This window comes from Petaurus breviceps, unplaced genomic scaffold (genome assembly GCF_028583685.1).
Source record: "Petaurus breviceps papuanus isolate PSGF00001 unplaced genomic scaffold, PetGlider_PUasm1.0 551, whole genome shotgun sequence".
Classification (NCBI taxonomy): Eukaryota; Metazoa; Chordata; class Mammalia; order Diprotodontia; family Petauridae; genus Petaurus; species Petaurus breviceps.
Genome location: NW_027186372.1, coordinates 2,254,875 through 2,273,345, shown reverse-complemented (window position 1 = coordinate 2,273,345; position 18,471 = coordinate 2,254,875). Strand labels below are relative to the sequence as shown.

At 40.0% G+C, this 18,471-nt stretch overlaps 1 protein-coding gene across 3 annotated transcripts in view; it reads left to right on the top strand.

Annotated features, from left to right (window-relative positions):
• HTR4 (5-hydroxytryptamine receptor 4) overlaps nt 1-18,471 on the top strand; it is a 94,550-nt gene that overhangs the window by 21,506 nt on the left and 54,573 nt on the right. For all 3 annotated transcript variants that reach the window (XM_069102328.1, XM_069102327.1, XM_069102326.1), the window contains exon 2: nt 7,779-7,860. In XM_069102328.1, the coding sequence (XP_068958429.1) occupies nt 7,835-7,860 (26 nt within the window). In that variant the 5' untranslated portion in view covers nt 7,779-7,834. The remainder of the gene's footprint in view (nt 1-7,778; nt 7,861-18,471) is intronic.

Below are 18,471 nucleotides of genomic sequence, written 5' to 3'. Positions count from 1 at the left end.
ATCTCCCCCTCATCCCCTGCCCCCCTGCTCTCCTGTAGGGTGAGATACCCTATTTAGTGTGTATGTCATTTCCTCCCTGAGCCAAATTCAATGAGAATAAGGTTGACCCATTCCCTTTTGCCTTCCTGTTCTTTCCCTCCATTGTAACCATTTTCCCTTGCCTCTTCTATAGGAGATAGTTTACCCCATTCTGTCTCTCCCCATCTCCTCTCATTATATTCCTCTCTCACCTCTTAATTTCACCTTTTTAAGTATCATCTCTTCCTATTATATTGGTCCTGTGCCCTCTCTCTATGTATACCTGTACACATATATACACACATTCACATACACACATATGTTTTCATATGCCCATATAACCACCTATATAGACATACATACATACATATACATATATATATTTCTATTCCTATTCCCTTCAACTATTTTCATATTGAGAAAAGTTTCATCAGTTACAATTATTGTTTTTCCATGTAGGAATGTTCATAGTTCAACTTTGATAAGTTCCTTATGATTTCTTTTCCCTGTTTACCTTCTCATGCTTCTCTTGCTTCTTATATCTGAATGTCAAATTTTCTATTCAACTCTTGTTTTTTCATCAAGAATGCTTAAAAGTCCTCTATTCCACTGAATAATCATATTTTCCCCTGAAACATGATACTCAGTTTTGCTTGGTAGGTGATTCTTGGTTTTAATCCCAGCTCCTTTGCCCTCCGGAATATCATATTCCAAGCCCTTTAATCCCTCAATGTAGAAGCTTCCAGATCCTGTGTTATCCTGATTGTGTTCTCATAATATTCAAATTGTTTCTTCCTGGCTGATTGTAATATTCTCTCCTTGATCTGGGAATTTTGGAAGCTGGCTATAATATTCCTAGGAGTTTTCTTTTTGGGAACTTTTTCAGGAGGTGATTGGTGGATTCTTTCAAACTCTATTTTGCCCTATGGTTCTAAAACATAAGGACAGTTTTCCTTGAGAATTCCTTGGAGGATGATTTCTAGGTTCTTACTTTGATCATGGCTTTCAGGTAGTCCAATAATTTTTAAATGATCTCTGCTGGATCTATTTTCCAGGTCAGTGGTTTTTCTAATGAGACATTTCACATTGCCTTCTAGTCTTTCATTTGTTTGGATCTGTTTAACAGCATCTTGATTTCTCATAAAGTCACTAGTTTCCATTTGCTCTGATCTAATTCTGAAGGAATGATTCTCCTCATTGAGCTTTTGGGATTCTTTTTCCATATGGCAAATTCAGCTTTTTAAGGCATTCTTCTCCTCATTGCCTTTTTGGGCCTCTTTTGCCAGTTGAGTTAGTCTATTTTTTAACCTGTGATTTTTCTCAGTCAGGCTGTTGACTCTCATTTCATAATTTTCTTGCATTATTCTCATTTCTCTTACCAATTTTTCTTCCACTTCTTTTATCTGCTTCTTAAGGTCCTCTATGGCCTATAACCAGCTCATATTTTCCTTTGAAGCTTTTGGTGCAGGAGTTCTGATTTCACTGTCTTCTTCCTGTTTCATGCTTTGATCCTTTTTGTCTCCAAAATAGGAGTCTAATGTTGGATTGCTCTGCTTGGTTTGCTTCCTTTGCCTGGTCATGTTGCCACTCAATTGCTTGACTTTTGGGCTTTTTGCCACAGTAGGACTCTGCTACCAGACAGGGAAGTCATACCCTCCCTGATTTTTATGCTGGGGTTTTCTCAGCTGTCGGAGGTATTAGTTGGGTGCCCTCTCTGAAGCCTCCACACACTCTGACAAGCTGGTCACACACCCCAGGTCCTCCACCCTAGACCGCAATCCAGGTCCAATCAGGTTAAAGCAAGAGCGATTACCCCTCAGACTGGCCACTTGGTACCCCTACACTCTGCAGACCAGGAGCTAAAGCTGCCACATGGCAGTGGCTGTGCCACAGCCCTCAGCAGCTTCTCCCTCCAGGGGATAAAGGCCAGTGCACTCCCAACTACTGGATCCCAAAGTCCACACTGCACTGACCTCTCACTTTGTCCTTAGGATCTATGTGTTGATAATTCTGGAAACCACCACAGCTGCTGGTGCTCTGGAGTCCCTCCAGCTGGAGGCTGGTCAGGCCTGCCCTGGGGCTAAAACCTCTGGCTCGAGCAGGGCCGGGGGTGGCTCCCAGAGCACTGCGCTGGTGTCCTGCTGGGCTGTCCTCAGTGGGAGGTTAAATTCTCTGTGTCATTTTGTGGTTTCTGTAGCTCCAAAGTTCTGATCTGTTTTATAGTATCTTGATTCCTTATAAAGTCATTAGCTTTCAATTGCTCCAGACTAATTTTGAAGGAATTATTCTCTTCAGTGAGTATTTGAAATTCCTTTTCTATTTGGTAAATTTGTCTTTTTAAAAGCATTCTTTTCCTCATTGGCTTTTTGGGCCTCTTTTGCCATTTGAGTTAATCTATTTTTTTAAGGTGTTATTTTCTTCAGTATTTTTTGGGGTCTCCTTTAGCAGTCTGTTGACTCACTTTTCATGGTTTTCTTTCATCATTTTCATTTCTCTTCCCAATTTTTCCTCCACTTGTCTTGCTTGATTTTCAAAATCCTTCTTGAGCTCCTCCATGGCCTGTAAACAATTCATATTTTTCTTGGAAGTTTTTGATGCAAGAGTTCTATTTCATTGTCTTCCTTTAATTCCATGCTTTTATTCTTTTTGTCCCCCAAAAAGGATTCTATGGTCTGTTTGTGCTTCCTCTGCTTACTCATATTGCCAGCCAATTACTTGGCTTTTGAGCTCTTTACAATGGTAGAACTCTGCTTCCAGAATGGAGAGAGCTTTGTCCCAAATCTCTGGGGTTTTCACAGCTGCTGGAGCTATTAGGAGGGCACCCCTTCTACAGCCCCACAAACTCTGGCACAGTGGCCATACACCCCAGGATCACTACCCAAGACTGTGATCCAGATCCAAGTAGGTTAAAGCAAGAGCAATTACCCTCTTAATGGTTGCTTGGTCTCCCTACAATTTGCAAGCCAGAAGCTCTGGAAACAGCCTCGGGGCAGCAGCTGTAGCTGTCACACTTCTGCCACCTCTCTCCACAGGAGCAGGAGCTGGACCACACTCTTCCGTCCCCCTATTCCAACAAAGTTCCACATTGACCTTTTAATTTGTCTTTGGCATTTATGGGTTGAGAAGTCTGGAAACCACCGTAGCTGCTGATTCACTCTCCTGAAGTCTGCTCTGGCCACTGTTAATTGTGGCTGCCCTAGGGCCAGAACCACATGGCTTATGCAAGACTGTGCTCAGCCCCCAGCTCAGTGCACTAGACCCTTCCTGTTGGCCTGCTGGTCTTCCTTCAGCAGGAGATTTGTTTTTCTGTGTCACTTTGTGGGCTCTGTAGCTCAAAAATTTGTTTAGAGTTATTTTTTTACATATATTGGAAATGATTGGAGTGGGAGCTCACACAAAGTTTGTGCTTCTACTTTGCCATCTTGACTCCATCCCCAAGGTATGTTAGATTTCTATATCCAATTGAGTATGTATGTTATTCCTTCTTTGAGTCAATTCTAATAAGAGTAAGGTTCATGAGTTCCCTTCCCCACTTCCCCTATTTCCCTCTTTCCTGTCAAAGCTCTTTTGTGCCTCTGTTATGTCAGATAATCCACTCCATTCTACCTCTCCCTTTCCCCTTCTCCCAGTGCATTCCTCTTTCTCACCCCTTACTTATATTTTTAGATGATATCATTCCATCATATTCAAGTCACACTTGTATGCTCTGTAGATGTGCATTCTTTCTAACTACCTTGATAATGAGAAAGTTCTTAGGAGTTGTAAGTATCATCTTCTCATGCAGGAATATAAACAGTTTAACCTTACTGAGTCCCTTATGATTTATCTTTCCTTTTTGCTTTTCATACTTCTCTTGCATCTTGTATTTGAAAGTCAGCTTTTCTATTCAGCTCTTATTTTTTCATCAAGAGTGCTTGAAAATACTCTATTTCATAAAACATCCATTGTTTTCTTCTGAAGAGATTATGCTCAGTTTTGCTGGGTAGGTGATTCTTGGTTGTAATCCTAGCTCTTTTGTCTTCAAAAATATCATATTCCAAGCCCTCTGATGCTTTAATGTAGAAGTTGCTAAATCTTTCATTTTCCTGACTGGTTTCATGATTTGAATTATTTCTTTCTAGCTGCTTGCAATATTTTCTCCTTGACCTTGGAGCTCTGGCATTTGGCCGTAACATTCCTGGGAGTTTTTATTTTGAGGTCTCTTTCAAAAAGTGATGGTAGACTTTTCTATTTCTATTTTGTCCTCTTGTTCTAGGATATCAGGGCAGTTTTCCTTGATAATTTCTTGAAAAATGATGTCTAGGTTCTTTTTTTTATTATGGCTTTTAACAATAATTTTAAAATTATCTGTTCTCAATCTATTTTCTTGTTTATTTATTTTTCTTTTCTTTTTTAGTCTTTTTGAAGGGGGGAAGGCAGAGCAATTGGAGTTAAGTGACTTGCCCAAGATCACACATCTAGTAAGTGTTAAGGATCTGAGGCCACATTTGAACTAAGGTCTTCCTGACTTCAGGCCTGGTGCTCTATTCACTGTGCCACCTAGCTGCCCGTTGATTGTTTTTCAAGTGAGATATTTCACATTTTTTTCTATTTTTTCATTCTTTTGATTTCATTTTATTGTCTCTTGATATCTTGTAGGGTCATTGGCTTCCACTTGCCTCATTCTAATTTTTAAAGAATCATTTTCTTCACTGAGCATTTGTACCTTCTTTGCCATTTGTCCAATTTTGCTTTTTAAGGAGTTCTATTCCATGAATTTTTGTATATCTTTTTCCATTTGGTCACTTCTACTTTTTAAGATATTCTTCTCTTCATTGAATTCTTGTGCCTCTTTTTGTTTAGCCTGTTTTTTAAGGCATTATTTTCTATAGTATTTTTTGTGTCTTCTTTACCGAGCTGTTGACTCTTTTTTCATGATTTTCTTGCATCATTATCATTTCCCCCCATTTTTTCCTATACCTGTCTTATTTAATTTTTAAAATCCTTTTTGAGCTCTTCCATGGACTGAGAACAATTAATATTTTTCTTTGAGGCTTTGGATGTAGCAGTTTTGACTTTGTTGTCTTCTTCTGAGTTTGTGTTTTGGTCTTCCCTGTCACCTTAGTAACTTCTATCCTCACGTTCTTTTTTGTTGTTGTTTGCTCATTTTCCCCCTCCTACTTCTTGACTTAATTTTATATTAAAGTTGAGCTCTCCTTCGGGGGTAGAGGGAGCCCTGTTCCAAGGTTTTGTTTTTTTTGTTCAGCTGTTTTCAGAGCTAGTTCTGAGGGTCTGTAAGCTTTCAGTTCTTCAAGGTGGAATGATCTAAGGAGACATGTGTTTACTATTCCTCTGGCCTGGGCTTTGGTCTGTGAGTGACCACAAGAATTCTTTTCTGCCCTGAAACTGTGACCAAGGTTCCCACTCCCTTGTGAACACAAGCTATGATGTGCCCAGTTGCCCTGAGATTGCAATCTGGATCATAATATGAACAATGCAACAGAGTCCTGTATTCAGTGACAGAAAAAAGACTCTTATATTTTCCTTCTGACCCTCTGTCTGCGTACTGAAACCTCTGGAAGCAATCACTGTCTCTGTTAATTCAGTTGTCCCCAGCCCTGTTCTCGATTTTCTGGGCACCTACCTGCCCTTCTATACCCTGCTCTCCACGCTAACTCTGGTGTGATACACCTTTCCTGCCGACCTTTTAAGGTGTCTTGGGCTGGAAGATTGTTTCACCCTACCGTTTTGTAGGTTTTGCTGCTCCAGACATTATTATGAGGCATTATTTAAAGTTGTTTGGAGGGGAATTTGGAAGCACTCGGCTTGCCTTTTCTTCACCAACTTGGCTCCACTTTCTCTTGTATCCTTCTTTGTATATATCTCACACTGAATACAGCCCATTGCTAATAGTAGGTTCTTAATAAATGCAAATTCAACAAAATCTAAATGCCTAGTCAGTTATAAACTTAACTGGAATGCCTGCCTCTTTAGCCAATTGGGTTTGAGTAGGTAAGCACCTTAATGAAGTTTTCAGTTCAGGATTCCTTTGGATAAACTTGGAGATAAAAGACCAGAGTCCAGTTTCTAATTCTGCCACTTATTCATGGAACTTTAGGCAAGTCACTTAAATAAACCCTCTGGTTCCCAAGATCCTCTGCTGTAAAATGAGGGAACTGTGCATATAGTAAGGATCAAACCAGCCCTAAGTCTAAATCTGTGACCTTATCTTCTGCTTCCTCCTGAGTCCAGGGACTGTTTTGACTTCATTTTAGTAATCTAGTACTTAGCCCAGTACCTATCTGAAAGTGAATACTCAGTCAATGATTTTGATTGACTGATTATACGTCTCCTTTTATATTAAGAACTAAGCTCACCACCTCTTGTCATTTCTAATAAAAATTACACATAACACTTTGTACTTTACAAATTATTTTAGTTTTAGCCTTTTAACTCTCTTGGGAAGTTTTGCTCAGTCATTTCATTTGTGTTTAAATCTTCATGACCCCATTTGGGGTTTTCTTGGCAGGAATAGTAGAGTGATTTGCCATTTCTTTCTCTAGGTCCTTTTACAGATAAGGAAACTGAGGCAAATAGTTAAGTGTAACTGACTTGCCCAGGGTCACACAGCTAGTAAGTGTCTGATGTTGGATTTGAATTCAGTTCTTGACACTAGGTCTGTCCCTTATCCACTGTGCCCCCTAAGGGCAGCAAGCACAAATGACGCACCTGCTTTTCCACAGGAGCACTTTTCCCCTCCAAAAGCTAATGCCTTCTCCCTCTAATCCTACTTCCCATCTAGTCTGTTCAGATCTTCTTTGTGCTTATTTATGTACATGTTGTCTCCCCTGTTTAGATAAAAGGTCTGTGAAGACAGGGAATGTTTTTGCTTCTTTGTGTCCTTAGCACGCAGTACAGTTATCTAGTAGCTTTTAACAGCTGTTCATAAATTGCTTTTTAAAATTTTTTAAAAAGCTTTGTTAATAAATCTTTGTTGATTTTTTGATAGATTGATTGATTATATAGAAACTTGTAATGAAGTAAACCTGAGTTTCAATCCCTCTATTTTTGCCCACTGTCTGTGTGACTGTGATCAAGTCACTTAACCCCCCGAGCCTCAGTTTTCTCATTTATAAAATGGTAATAAAAGACCTTAGCATCTATTCCACAGGGCTGTTGTGAGGATCGAGTGAGATAATATATGTAAAGTGTCTTACAAACATTTAATTGCTCTCTAAATGTCAGAGGGAAGAGAACAGACTGCATTGCCTTGGAGGATACTGGAGAGCTCTTTTAATAACCCCAAGCTTCTCCCTGAAACAAAGACTCATCCTTTTAACCTTCTCCCTGAAACAAAGGCTTGCGCTGTTGTACACCTTCAAATCAGGGAAAGTTTTGGCCCCTGAATAACTGAATTTGAGTACCCTCAGTGGGTGTGACTTGGCTGGAGCACATTATAGACGTGGGACCGCGCAGGAGATGTGTAAAGCATGTCATAAAAGAAATGTAAACTGGAAAAAAGTTAGGAATCATTGAGCTGGTTAGTCTCAAACCCTGTTTTTCTGATTACATATTCAGGACCCTGTCCCCTCCTGAGGAGCAAAGTGTTATGTAGAGGAAAGCAGATTGGTCGTGGAACCCAAGAATTTCCTACCCTGGCTAGGTAGCAAAGCCAACACTTGAACCCAAGCCTAGGAAAGCTCTTTCCAGTACAACCTACTGCCTCTCTGTCTAGAGAGCTTTTTGGTCTTCAAGCATCATGTTTTTTTTTTCCATTGCAGGACCAGATACCTTCTGTGGGCACTGAAAACCAGCTTCCCCATGCCTATTTCCTGTGATGGATGAATCTGATGTTAATGTGAGGTAAGATGAATTGCTAGTACGTTTCCCACCCCAGACCATACTGCTGCTTTGTAAAATGCCTAAATTTGCTATAGAGAATCTTGCTGATCTCAAGAGCTCAAGAGTGTGAGGGATGGAGAGGGGGTGGGGAGGAGAAAAGGGTAGAAGGGGGAAGGAGGAGTAGGAAAAAGAAGAAAGAGGAAAAAAGGAGGAGGCTTCCGTTATTCTTGTTTGTAGATTTTAAGGTGTTAGTTCTTTTGGTGGCAAAAAATTTTGCTGGAGACTCCTTTTTAGCTGCCTTAATAGATGCAGAAGAAAATAAGAACCAGGAAAACAATATATGCAATGATAACAAGGAGGTAAATGGAAAGAGCAAAACAGGAAACGGATTACTCTCTAATTATAATGATTAAGCTTGACTTTAAGAAGAGTTCAGAAAGTACACCTCTCTCACTCCTTTTCAGTAGTGGAGGGCTGTGGGTGTGGAATATTAAAGATAGTACCAGGCATCTATTTATGTTTTAATTGTTTTTGCCAGACTTATTTTCCCTTCTCAATTTTTATTTTTTATTATAAAGAATGGATAGATGTGAAAGGGTTTAGGAAATATTAAGAAATGAATCCAATGTATAAAAATATATTAATCTTGTTTAACGAGTTACTGCTTTGAATCATAATCATTGACACTGCAAAGCTCCCCAGAATCAATTGAAGTGGTTATAAATCTTTCTCTTGATTTTTGATATGCCCATCCAGGAGCTGGTTGGCAATCTAATGCTTCTTTAAATGTTTGTTGTTTCCAAAAAGGCAATACATCCTTAAGAATCTTGGGTATCAGCATCCTAAGGGCTTTGTAGACTGTCTCCAAACTTTAGGTTGGAATTAAAGCAGGCTTCATAATGAATCCCAGACATACTCACTGACTTCTTAAATAAAGAGGGTTGTATTGTTTTGTGGAAGAAGCACTGTTGGTAAATGAGTTATAGATCTTCCTGGATGGGCTTTGGCAAACAACTGAAGTTGCATTTTTGTAGCTGGAGACAGGTCATATGGCCTCATATTCTAAAATTAAGAAGATTAACGTTTTCTGTTTTGTCTTCCTTTATTTCCCCTGTTAGAGGAAGCTGGTAGTAGAGCAGATAGAGCACTGGACCTGTAGTCAGGAAGACCTGAGTTCAAATCTAGTCTCAGACATTTACATTGACCTAGACAAGTCACTTAACCTCTGTATGCCCCAGTTTCCTCAAATGTAAAATGGGAATAATAACAGTATCTACCTTACAGGATTATTGTGAGGATCAATGAGATAATCTTTGTGAAAAGTGCTTAGCACAGTGCCTAGCATATAGTAAGCACTACATAAATGTTTGTTTCCTTATTTCCTCTCTGCAACATGAAATTGTGACAAGAAATGGGGTGGCAATGGGGAGGGAAGCTACCTTTTTATGTAGCTGAGTTTTATGCTTTTCTAATACAGCAGCAAGTGTCTTCATTGGTCTTGAATTACCTTGGATAGCTGGGCTATTCCAGGCAGACAACTATTCGGAGATGACCTGAGCTATGATTTACAGTTTCAAAACCTTTCCAATGGGATCTCTTAAGGTCTCTTCTAAGTTGTAATGTTTCAAAACTTTATGACTATCCTCTCTCTTGCTTTTCTAACCTGACTCCACCTACATATATTCACGTCTATATAATACCATTCCTCATCCCCAGAGTGATTTATTGTCATGTGACAACATTCTCTTAAAATCCTCTAGAGTGTATCAGTCTTCAACATTGCCTGCAACCTACAGAAAGACATAAAAAACCCACAAACCAAAACCTCTCATAACTTCATTTTTTATCATTAAAAAAACAAAAACCTTTTCCATCCTTTTTTTAGTATAAAATTTTAGTATAAAAATTTTCAATGGTCTTTTCTTAATCGACATCAATATTACTAACCCTCCTCTGAACTTTCCTCTACCAAATTAAAAACCAAAAGAAAGAAAATAACAGCCTTGTTACAAATAGCATAGTTAAATAAAACAAATCCACACATTAGTCATGTCCCAAAATGTATGTTTCTGTACCATGTGGCCATCACATCCTTGTTTGAAAGTAGGTAATGAGTTTCATCATATAATCTCTGGAAACCTCATTGGTCATATTGATTCAATCAGTCTTTTTAAGTTTTTCGAAGCTGTTTTTCTTAGTAACATTGCTGTCCTTGTATAAAAATGTTTTGTGGATCTTCTCATTTTACTCTGTTTCAGTTTCTACTACCTAGGATTCTCTATTGTCTCTTTCACCATTTCTTAAAGAATAATAATATTTGTTACAGAAAAAGAATTCTTGTTCTTTTTTTTTCTTTCTGGAGGGGGAAGGGCAGGCAATCGGGGTTAAATGACTTGCCCAGGGTCACACAGTAAGTTTGTCAAGTATCTGAGGTCAAATTTGAACTCAGGTCCTCCTGACTCCAGGGCCAGTGCTCTATTCACTGTGCCACCCAGCTGCCCCAAGAATCCTTTTTCTTACTAAATAATAATATTCCATTACATTCATATAACACAATTTGTTCATCCATTTCCCAAACGTCTAAGAGACAGCTTAAAGCATCGTATTGTATTAGCTCTTTTCTTCGCTCCCTTTAATTCTCCCATCAGAATCAGGACATCTGTTTTACTTATGACTATTCCTGGGCATTATTCCCCTTCTACGTGGCCTCCTATCCCCCCTTGTTTCCCTGTTGAGTTTGTTCTATTATCATCACAAACTGTGCATGTGTTTTAAGCCTTCCTTTGTCAGTTTACTGTGACAATGTTCATCTGATGTCTGTTCTTCCCGCTCCGTCCTCCATGTCTGTATCTTTTCAGGCCCTAACTATGAGAAATAGCAAGTTCCACCCCCTTCTTGCATCTTTCTATACTACCATATTCCTTCTCTCCTCCTTCCTCTTTCCCTTCTAAAAGTCTCAAAATACGGTGAAATCCACCGTAAGGATCTTTCCATTGCACCACTGCCTTCCAGGGTGTTCTGTTATATGTTAATATGTCACATATTAATAATCATAACTCATATACATAAATAATAATTTAAGATTTGTAAAACACTTAACTCACAGCTTCCCTGTGATGAAAGGAAAGAGAGAATTCCAAATTCTACATGTGAGGAAACAGATATAAAGACTGAGTAACTTGCTTATGGTTACACAGCAAATTTCAGAGATAAGATTCAAATTCAAATGTGCAGACTCCCAAGTCCACTGTATGATGCCACTTCTTATAAACCAGTGGCCAGGCCCAGGCAGGAGCCAGAGTTTCTTGAGACTAATAAATTCAAAGCATTGAGACAGGAATGAGAAGCTGAGAGCTGGAGCAGATATTTCAAATTAGTGTTTCTTATGGCAATTAGGAAGGGAGACCAGCAGGGTTTCCGTAGCTATCAGAATATGACTATCTGAAGCAATCTGCTTCCCTGAGGCTTTGCCCTTTTATGCTGGTGGGTTTTGTTCCACAGTTCCATGTTGCACTGAAATGTTAGTGTGATCACAGAATAAATTGTACCTCTTCCTGACTCTATTACATTAACAAGGCAATGGAATAATATATAAATATAATCATACGTTTAAAGAAAAGATGCTCACTACACATAGAAATTTGTTTACAATTCGATTCATTCAACAGGATGAGTATCAGTGGAGGAGAGAAACATTATCTAGTAGTCTGCACCCCAGATTTATTTGGGACTGGCTGTTTTGGAATCTAGGCAGTAGACATGTGCATGCCTGGGAAAGCTAAACCCCACAAAATTTATGCATAATTTTGCTCAAGAGAAAGAAAAATTTAATGGGAATTATCAGCACAATCAAAGGAAATGATTAACACTCTAACAAAGATGTTACCAAGGTCACAGATTTTAAGGGGGGACTATTAAGTTCAGTAATAAATACGCACCTCTATGAACAACGATTCCTATGAAACAAAAGTAGAATGTTTAACCATAATCCTAAAAAGATGACACAATTATTCTTGGAAAGAGAATTGAAAGGTACTAATAGATGTTATTGAATCAATAGTGTCTACCTGGACATAAGGTCACATGAAATTCCCAACTCCTAGTAGAAATGAAAAAAGAGGGAAAGAGAGAAGGGTGAGGGGATGGGAAGAGAGACAGAGAGAGAGAGAGAGAGAGAGAGTCAGAGAGACAGAGACAGAGAGATAGAGAGAGTGAGACCAGAAAGATTTCTGTTTACTCCTCCATGTTCCAAAACAACTGTCTTCAATCAGCTTCTGCCACAGCTACAGCCAGAGACCTTTTAAGCTTCCCAATGACCCATCCTTCATAAAAGGAGAGAGTTAGTTCAGAGCAGCCCCCAAAGCCTGCTACAGGTCTTTTTCATGTCTGAATAGAAAAGAATAGAGAGAAAAAAAAATTGAAATAAGGTTATAGGTATAGACTCTGGCTGACCTGGATAAAGCCCTATATATTTACTCCAATAAAACAAAATTACATAGTACTTGCCACATGCCTTCTTATTAGGACTAGAGGATGTTTCTCAGCACCTCCCACTGAGGGCTCGGCAAAGTGACCTTATCTACATTCCAAGGTTTGATGGCAAAGGACTCAGTTAACAATCAAAAAGGTCTTGTCCTATTCATAAAGAAACAGCTATTCCCCTCTTGATTCATTTCCTATGACTTGTTGGAGACCAGAGTCTTGAATCAGAAGAGACCTATTATATTATATTAATTATATTATATTACTTATATTACATAGTTGTGTCATGTTGTGTCATATATTATATCATATTATGTCATGTTGTTTTATTTTATCATATTATAGGTTTTTATAAAAGAGAACTATAAAATTTCCTATTATTTCAGTAATAGAGAATGTAACCTCAATACTGTGACCTGTTTGGGGACCATTACCGTAATAGAGCTAAGTGGTGCAGAGCTTTGAACGCCAGGCCCAGGAAATTGCATGTTACTTGGTTGACAATAGAAGACTTGTGAGCAGAGAAATGTCTTGATCATTGCTGAGTCCCATCTTTATTCATAAGAAAGCTTCTTCTTACAGTGGTGGGAAGGATGGATTGTAGGGGAGAGTGCAGCTGGGAAGGCTCGTTAGGAGGCTTGGTTGCAATAGTCCAGGTAGGTGGTAATGAGAGCCTGTTAGGGTGGTAGCAGGAGGAATAGCAAAAAGAGGATCATAGAAAACTGGATTTGGAGTATGAAGGGACCTCTGAGATCATCTGATCCCTTTCTGTCATTCTGCAGGTGAAGAACCTGAGGCCCAGGGTCTCTTAACGTCCCACAGGTAAAGGAACAGAGCAGAATTTCAGAGCTTTGATTCTAGATCCAGTCTGTTTCTCGCTACACCCTCTCTAATGCATACTGAGGTGTCAGGCTTTGTTAATTCAGCCTCCACAACGTCTGTTCATTTTCTTCCTTCTCCGCTGTCCTGCAACCCCTAGATTTATTCAGACTTTTTTCAGTCTTTGTCTGGACTATTATAACAACGTCCAAATGGTCTCCTTCCCTCTAGCCTCCCCCCCGCCCCTGCCCCGACACACACGTACAACCTCTTCTTCACAGAGTGCTCAAATTGACATTCATAAACCATGGATCTGATCGAGTCACCTCCCTTACTCAAAAATCACCAATGACTCCCTACTGACTCTAGGATAAAATACAAACTTCACAGTCTGGCATTTAAAGCCCTCCATAATCTAGTCTCCACTTATCTTTCCAGTCTTATTTAATAATAATATAGCATTTATACTGTGCTTTAAAATTTGCAAAGCACTTCACAAATATTTTATGTTGTTTATGACAACCCTGGAAGGTAGGAGCTATTTTATCTCCATGTTACAAATGAGGACACTGAGGCAGATAAGTGACTTGCCCAGGGCTATATAATTACGGACTGTCTACAGCTGGATTTGAACTCAGGTCTTCCTGACTCCAGGTCTAACACCCTACCCACTTCACTACCTAACTGCTTCTATTATTCTGCTTCATAGTAGCTCAATTTTGTTGCGTTATTTTTCAGTCCTGTCTAACTTTCCATGACCCTATTTGGGGTTTTCTTGGCAAAGATACTGGAGTAGTTTGCCATTTACTTCTCCAGATCACTTTACAGATAAGGGAACTGAGGCAAACAGGGTTAAGTGATTTGACCAGAGTCACACAGCTAGTAAGTGTTTGAAGCCAGATTTGAACTCAGGTCCTTCTGACTCCAGGGCCAGCACTCTATCCACTGTGCTACCTGGCTGACAACTGACCTATTTGCTATTTCCTGTATATGGTTTTCCTTGTTCTGCTCCCATTCATTTTTGCTCATGATCTTTTTGTTTGAAATATATACCCTCCTCACCTCCACATCATGGAATTCCTGACTTCCCTTAACTCAGATGTCCTTTCCCACATGAGCCTTTCCCTGATCTCCCCAAGAGTTAGTGTTCTGGCCCTCTTACTATTATTTTATTTTTCTGCATATATTATTCACTTATTTATTTGTGTACATGATGTATCTCCTAGAAAAATGTAAGCTGCTGGAGGCAGCTGTTTTATTTTGACTTTATATCCTCAGTGACTAGCAAATAGCTGCCTCATTTAATAAATATTTTTCGAATAAAATGAAAGCTAGTCTGGGAATATCTGCATTCTTTTAAAAGGGTGCTAACTAATCCAACTGAATTTCTAATTAATAGAATGTCAGGAAATATGTCAAATAAAGAATATGTGAGCAATTTTTCAAGGTTTTGGAAGAACTCTCTAGTGCCCTTTAATTCATACTTAATAGGGACTGTCTTCTCTCATTCATACTTAAAACCATCTATCACTGGCTCTTCCTCAGCTCCTTCTCTCCCAAGAAATCTAAGTAGTTCACTTAGTGATAGTCTGCCAACATTCTTATGTCAGAAAAATAGAGCTCAGAACCATAGTGCAACACCTTTGGAAAGGTTGCTGATACCTCACCTAGATGCTGGCTGCAGGTATCTATCTCTGTTGCTTAAGATTATGGTGAGAAAAACTTTTAAAAATGGAATTATATATTTGTTGGTAATCTGAGGCTGATAGGAAAAGATACTCTTAGAATCACTCACTTTAAGTGGGATGGATGCTATGGAATCAGGAGGATTTGTCGGGTAGGTAATTGGAGAGGAGAGACGGGGGACAGGGAAGAGTCAAAGGCCATAGAATCATAGACCTTGAGTTCGAAGTAACATGAGAGCTCATCCAGGTTTATGGTCACTGTCATCCCCAAAGCTGCACACCCACACAGCCTAAAAGGGTCGTAAGACTGAGATCTGGAAAATAACTCAGAAGTCATATGATATTAGGATCATAGACTGGTAAATGGAGACGATCGCAGAGATCAATGTATCCAGTTCTCTACTTTTACAAACGAGGAAGCTGAGGCCCAGTAAGGTTAAGTGATTCACCCACAATTGTGCAAGTGGGAAGCTCTGGAGGCGACATCCGAACCTGGGTCTTTTGACTAAGACCAATTTCTCATTCCACTGCAATGCATTGGTGGATGGTGATAATGAAGAAAATAATTATGAAGCCAGAAGGAGACCAAGAAAGTTTAGGGTGAAAAATAATGAGCTCATCTCGGGACATGGCAAATTTGAGGTACTAATGACATGATCAGGTGCAGGTGCTCTAATCATCATGATAATGTAGGTACAGAGCTCAGAGGAGAGGTAAGGACATCACTTTTAGATTTGGAAGTCAGCTGTGTAGTGACGGAGCCATGGGAATGGCTAGGGAAAGTCCACAAGCATATATAAAGTCCTACTGTGTGCCAGACCCTACGTTAAGCACTGGTAATATAAAGAAAGGCAAAGGACAGTCCGGCTCTCAAGGACCCTAGAGTCTTGGGGGCGGGGTGGGGGACAGACAGCCTGCCAGCAATTGCATACAAACAAGATATAGACAAGATAAACTGGAGATAATTAGCAGATGGAAGGCATTTATATTAAAGGGGATTGGGAAAGTCTTCTTGCAGAAGGTGAGATTTTAGCTGGAAACTGAAGGAAGCCAAGGAGCAGATCAGTGATTCAGTGGTTAGAGCACCAGTCCTGGAGTCAGGAAGGCTCCCCTTACTAAGTTAAAATCCAGCCTCAGATGCTTACTTGCTGTGTGACCCTAGGCAAGTCACTTACCCCTGTTTACCCTATTTTTTCATCTGTAAAATGAGCTGGAGAATAAAATGGCAAACCACTCCAGTATCTTTGCCAAGAAAACCCCAAATGGGGTCACGAAGAGTCAGACACAACTGAAAAAAAATTGACTTAAGGGAGCCAAGAGGTAAAAATGAAAGAGTATTCCTGGCATGGGGGACAGCCAATGAAATGCACTAAAGCTGGGAAGTGGAGTATGTTGTTCCAGAAGCAAGAGGCTGCTGTCACTGGTTCACAGAGTATAGGGAGAAGGGAAGGAGGTAAGGCATAAGACTGGAAAGGCAGGAAGGGACCAAGTTATGAAGGGCTTTGAATGCAAGAAAATTTTATATTTGAGATTCTGGAGAGTGACTAAAGTTTGTTGACTAGAGAGGTGACATGGAAGATAAACTGACAGCTGGACAAAACTGGAGGGAGGAGTGACCTGAGAGAGGAACCGGCCAGAAGCTGGAAGAAAGAAAGGCTGAAAAGAACAAATAAACATGGAAAGGAGAAGCCGACCAGAGACAGACCCTCAAGGAGCATCCACGTGGAAAGGCTGGGAAGAAAGGGAAGAATCAGAGAAGTAATAGTAGGGAGGTAAAATCAGATGTGTTTCCGAAGCTCAGGAAGGAGAGAAGACAATGTCTTGTTGGAAGGTGTGGTCAAAAATGTCAAAAGATGCAAAGGGGCTATTAGGGTTAATGGATAAGCTCCTTGAGGGCAGGAACTTTTATGTGCAGTATCTTGTTATATCCCCACTGCCTAGGACAGTGCCTGAAACACAGGAGGCACTTTATAAATGCTTGTTGATTAAGTTATTATGGATCTTAGAGAAGGAAGTCCCAGTGAAATGGCAGAGACAAAAGAAAGCAGGGTGCAAGGAGTTGAAAGAAGAGAAGGCATTGAGAAACTGGAGTTATTAGCAACTTTTTCAAGAAGTTTAGTAATGAAGGGGAGAAATAAGTGGTTCCCTCTCTGGATGGGCTAGAAGAATGAAGAGAAGGCTATTTTAAAGGCTGGATTGGCCTGAACATGTTTGTAGATGAATGGGAAGGAAGGGTGAGGAGGAAGAAACAGAAGATGTATGAAAGTGAGAAATGATAGAATAAAAGATTTAGAGCTGGGAGGGACCTCAGAGACCATCTGGTCCAAGTCCAACCCCATCATTTTACAAATGGGGAAACTGAGACCCAGGGAGATCAAATGACTTTCCCAAAGTAACACAGGTAGGAAGCACCAACAGTGGGATTTGAGCCTCATGGATGAATGCTGGGAAGTACCCAAGGAGAGAGTAGGGGAAAGGATCAATGATGCAGGGAAGGGAAACAGAAGGAAGAAGAAAGCAACCTTGTTGTTTTGTGACAGGACTAAATGCTTATTAATTATCTCAATGCCCATAAGATTTTGTGGAGGAGCAGTGTTTGATCTTAGAGGTTGCCCAGAGCCAGCTCCAGCTTTCTTAGGTGGCTGTCTCTTTTTTTACTTCTATTTCTCTGTGTGTATCTTCTCTGCCCCCTTCCTTTGGCTTTGATCTTCTTGTCTTGGCCCTCAGCCAGCATTCATCCCACATCTGATGTTTCCCTTCTCCAGCCCCTCTCTCAGGAACCCACAGATGACATTGTTCCTTGCTCAGACCAGAACATAATTGGAAGTGATTGCCAAGTGCCTTCAATTCTGTCTCCACAATTGCTTTTACTTATGTCCTTTTTTCTACTCTTACAGCCACCACCCTGTTCTAGAATGTCATCATCCATCACCTTGTACCTTGACTTTATTACCATATCCTCTTATCCAATGTCCTTTCCATTCCCTCATATCCAACCACCTTACACACGTTGCCAGATTTCTTTCAATGGTTTCCTATTGCCTGAAGGATGAAGTTCAGACTCTTTGAGCTAGTCTTTAAGGCTCTCATTCAGCCTTCAACCTACCTTTTTAACCTTTTCATTCCCTGTTCCTCTGTATGTACTCTATTCTCCAGCCAAATTGCATTCCTTACCATCCACAGAGGGGGGCAAAGTTCTGTGTTTGGAGTCAGAGAAACACTTCAAATACTGACTCAGTCACATACTACCTGCATGACCTTGAATGAGTCGCCCAAGTCCTCTGCTCTCATTTTGCTTACATCTGCAAGGTGCGGCATTAAAGGATCTTTAAGATCCTTTGTTGCTTTAAGTCTATGATCCTATGATCTCTGTATGCATCCTATGATTTTCTGCCTCCTCATGTTTGTTTCCAGCTCGAAATCTGATGATCCATTTACCACCTTCAATTTTGCACTGTAGTTTATTTGTGTTGCTTTTTTTTCCTACACCCTATATCAAATGAGCTCCATAAAAGCAGATACCAGCATGCTGTGGATAGAGGACTGGTCCTGGAGTTAGAAAGACCTCAGTTCAAATCCAGGCTTAGACACTGGCTAGCTGTGTGTGTATGTGTATGTGTGTGTGTATGTGTGTGTATCCCCTCCC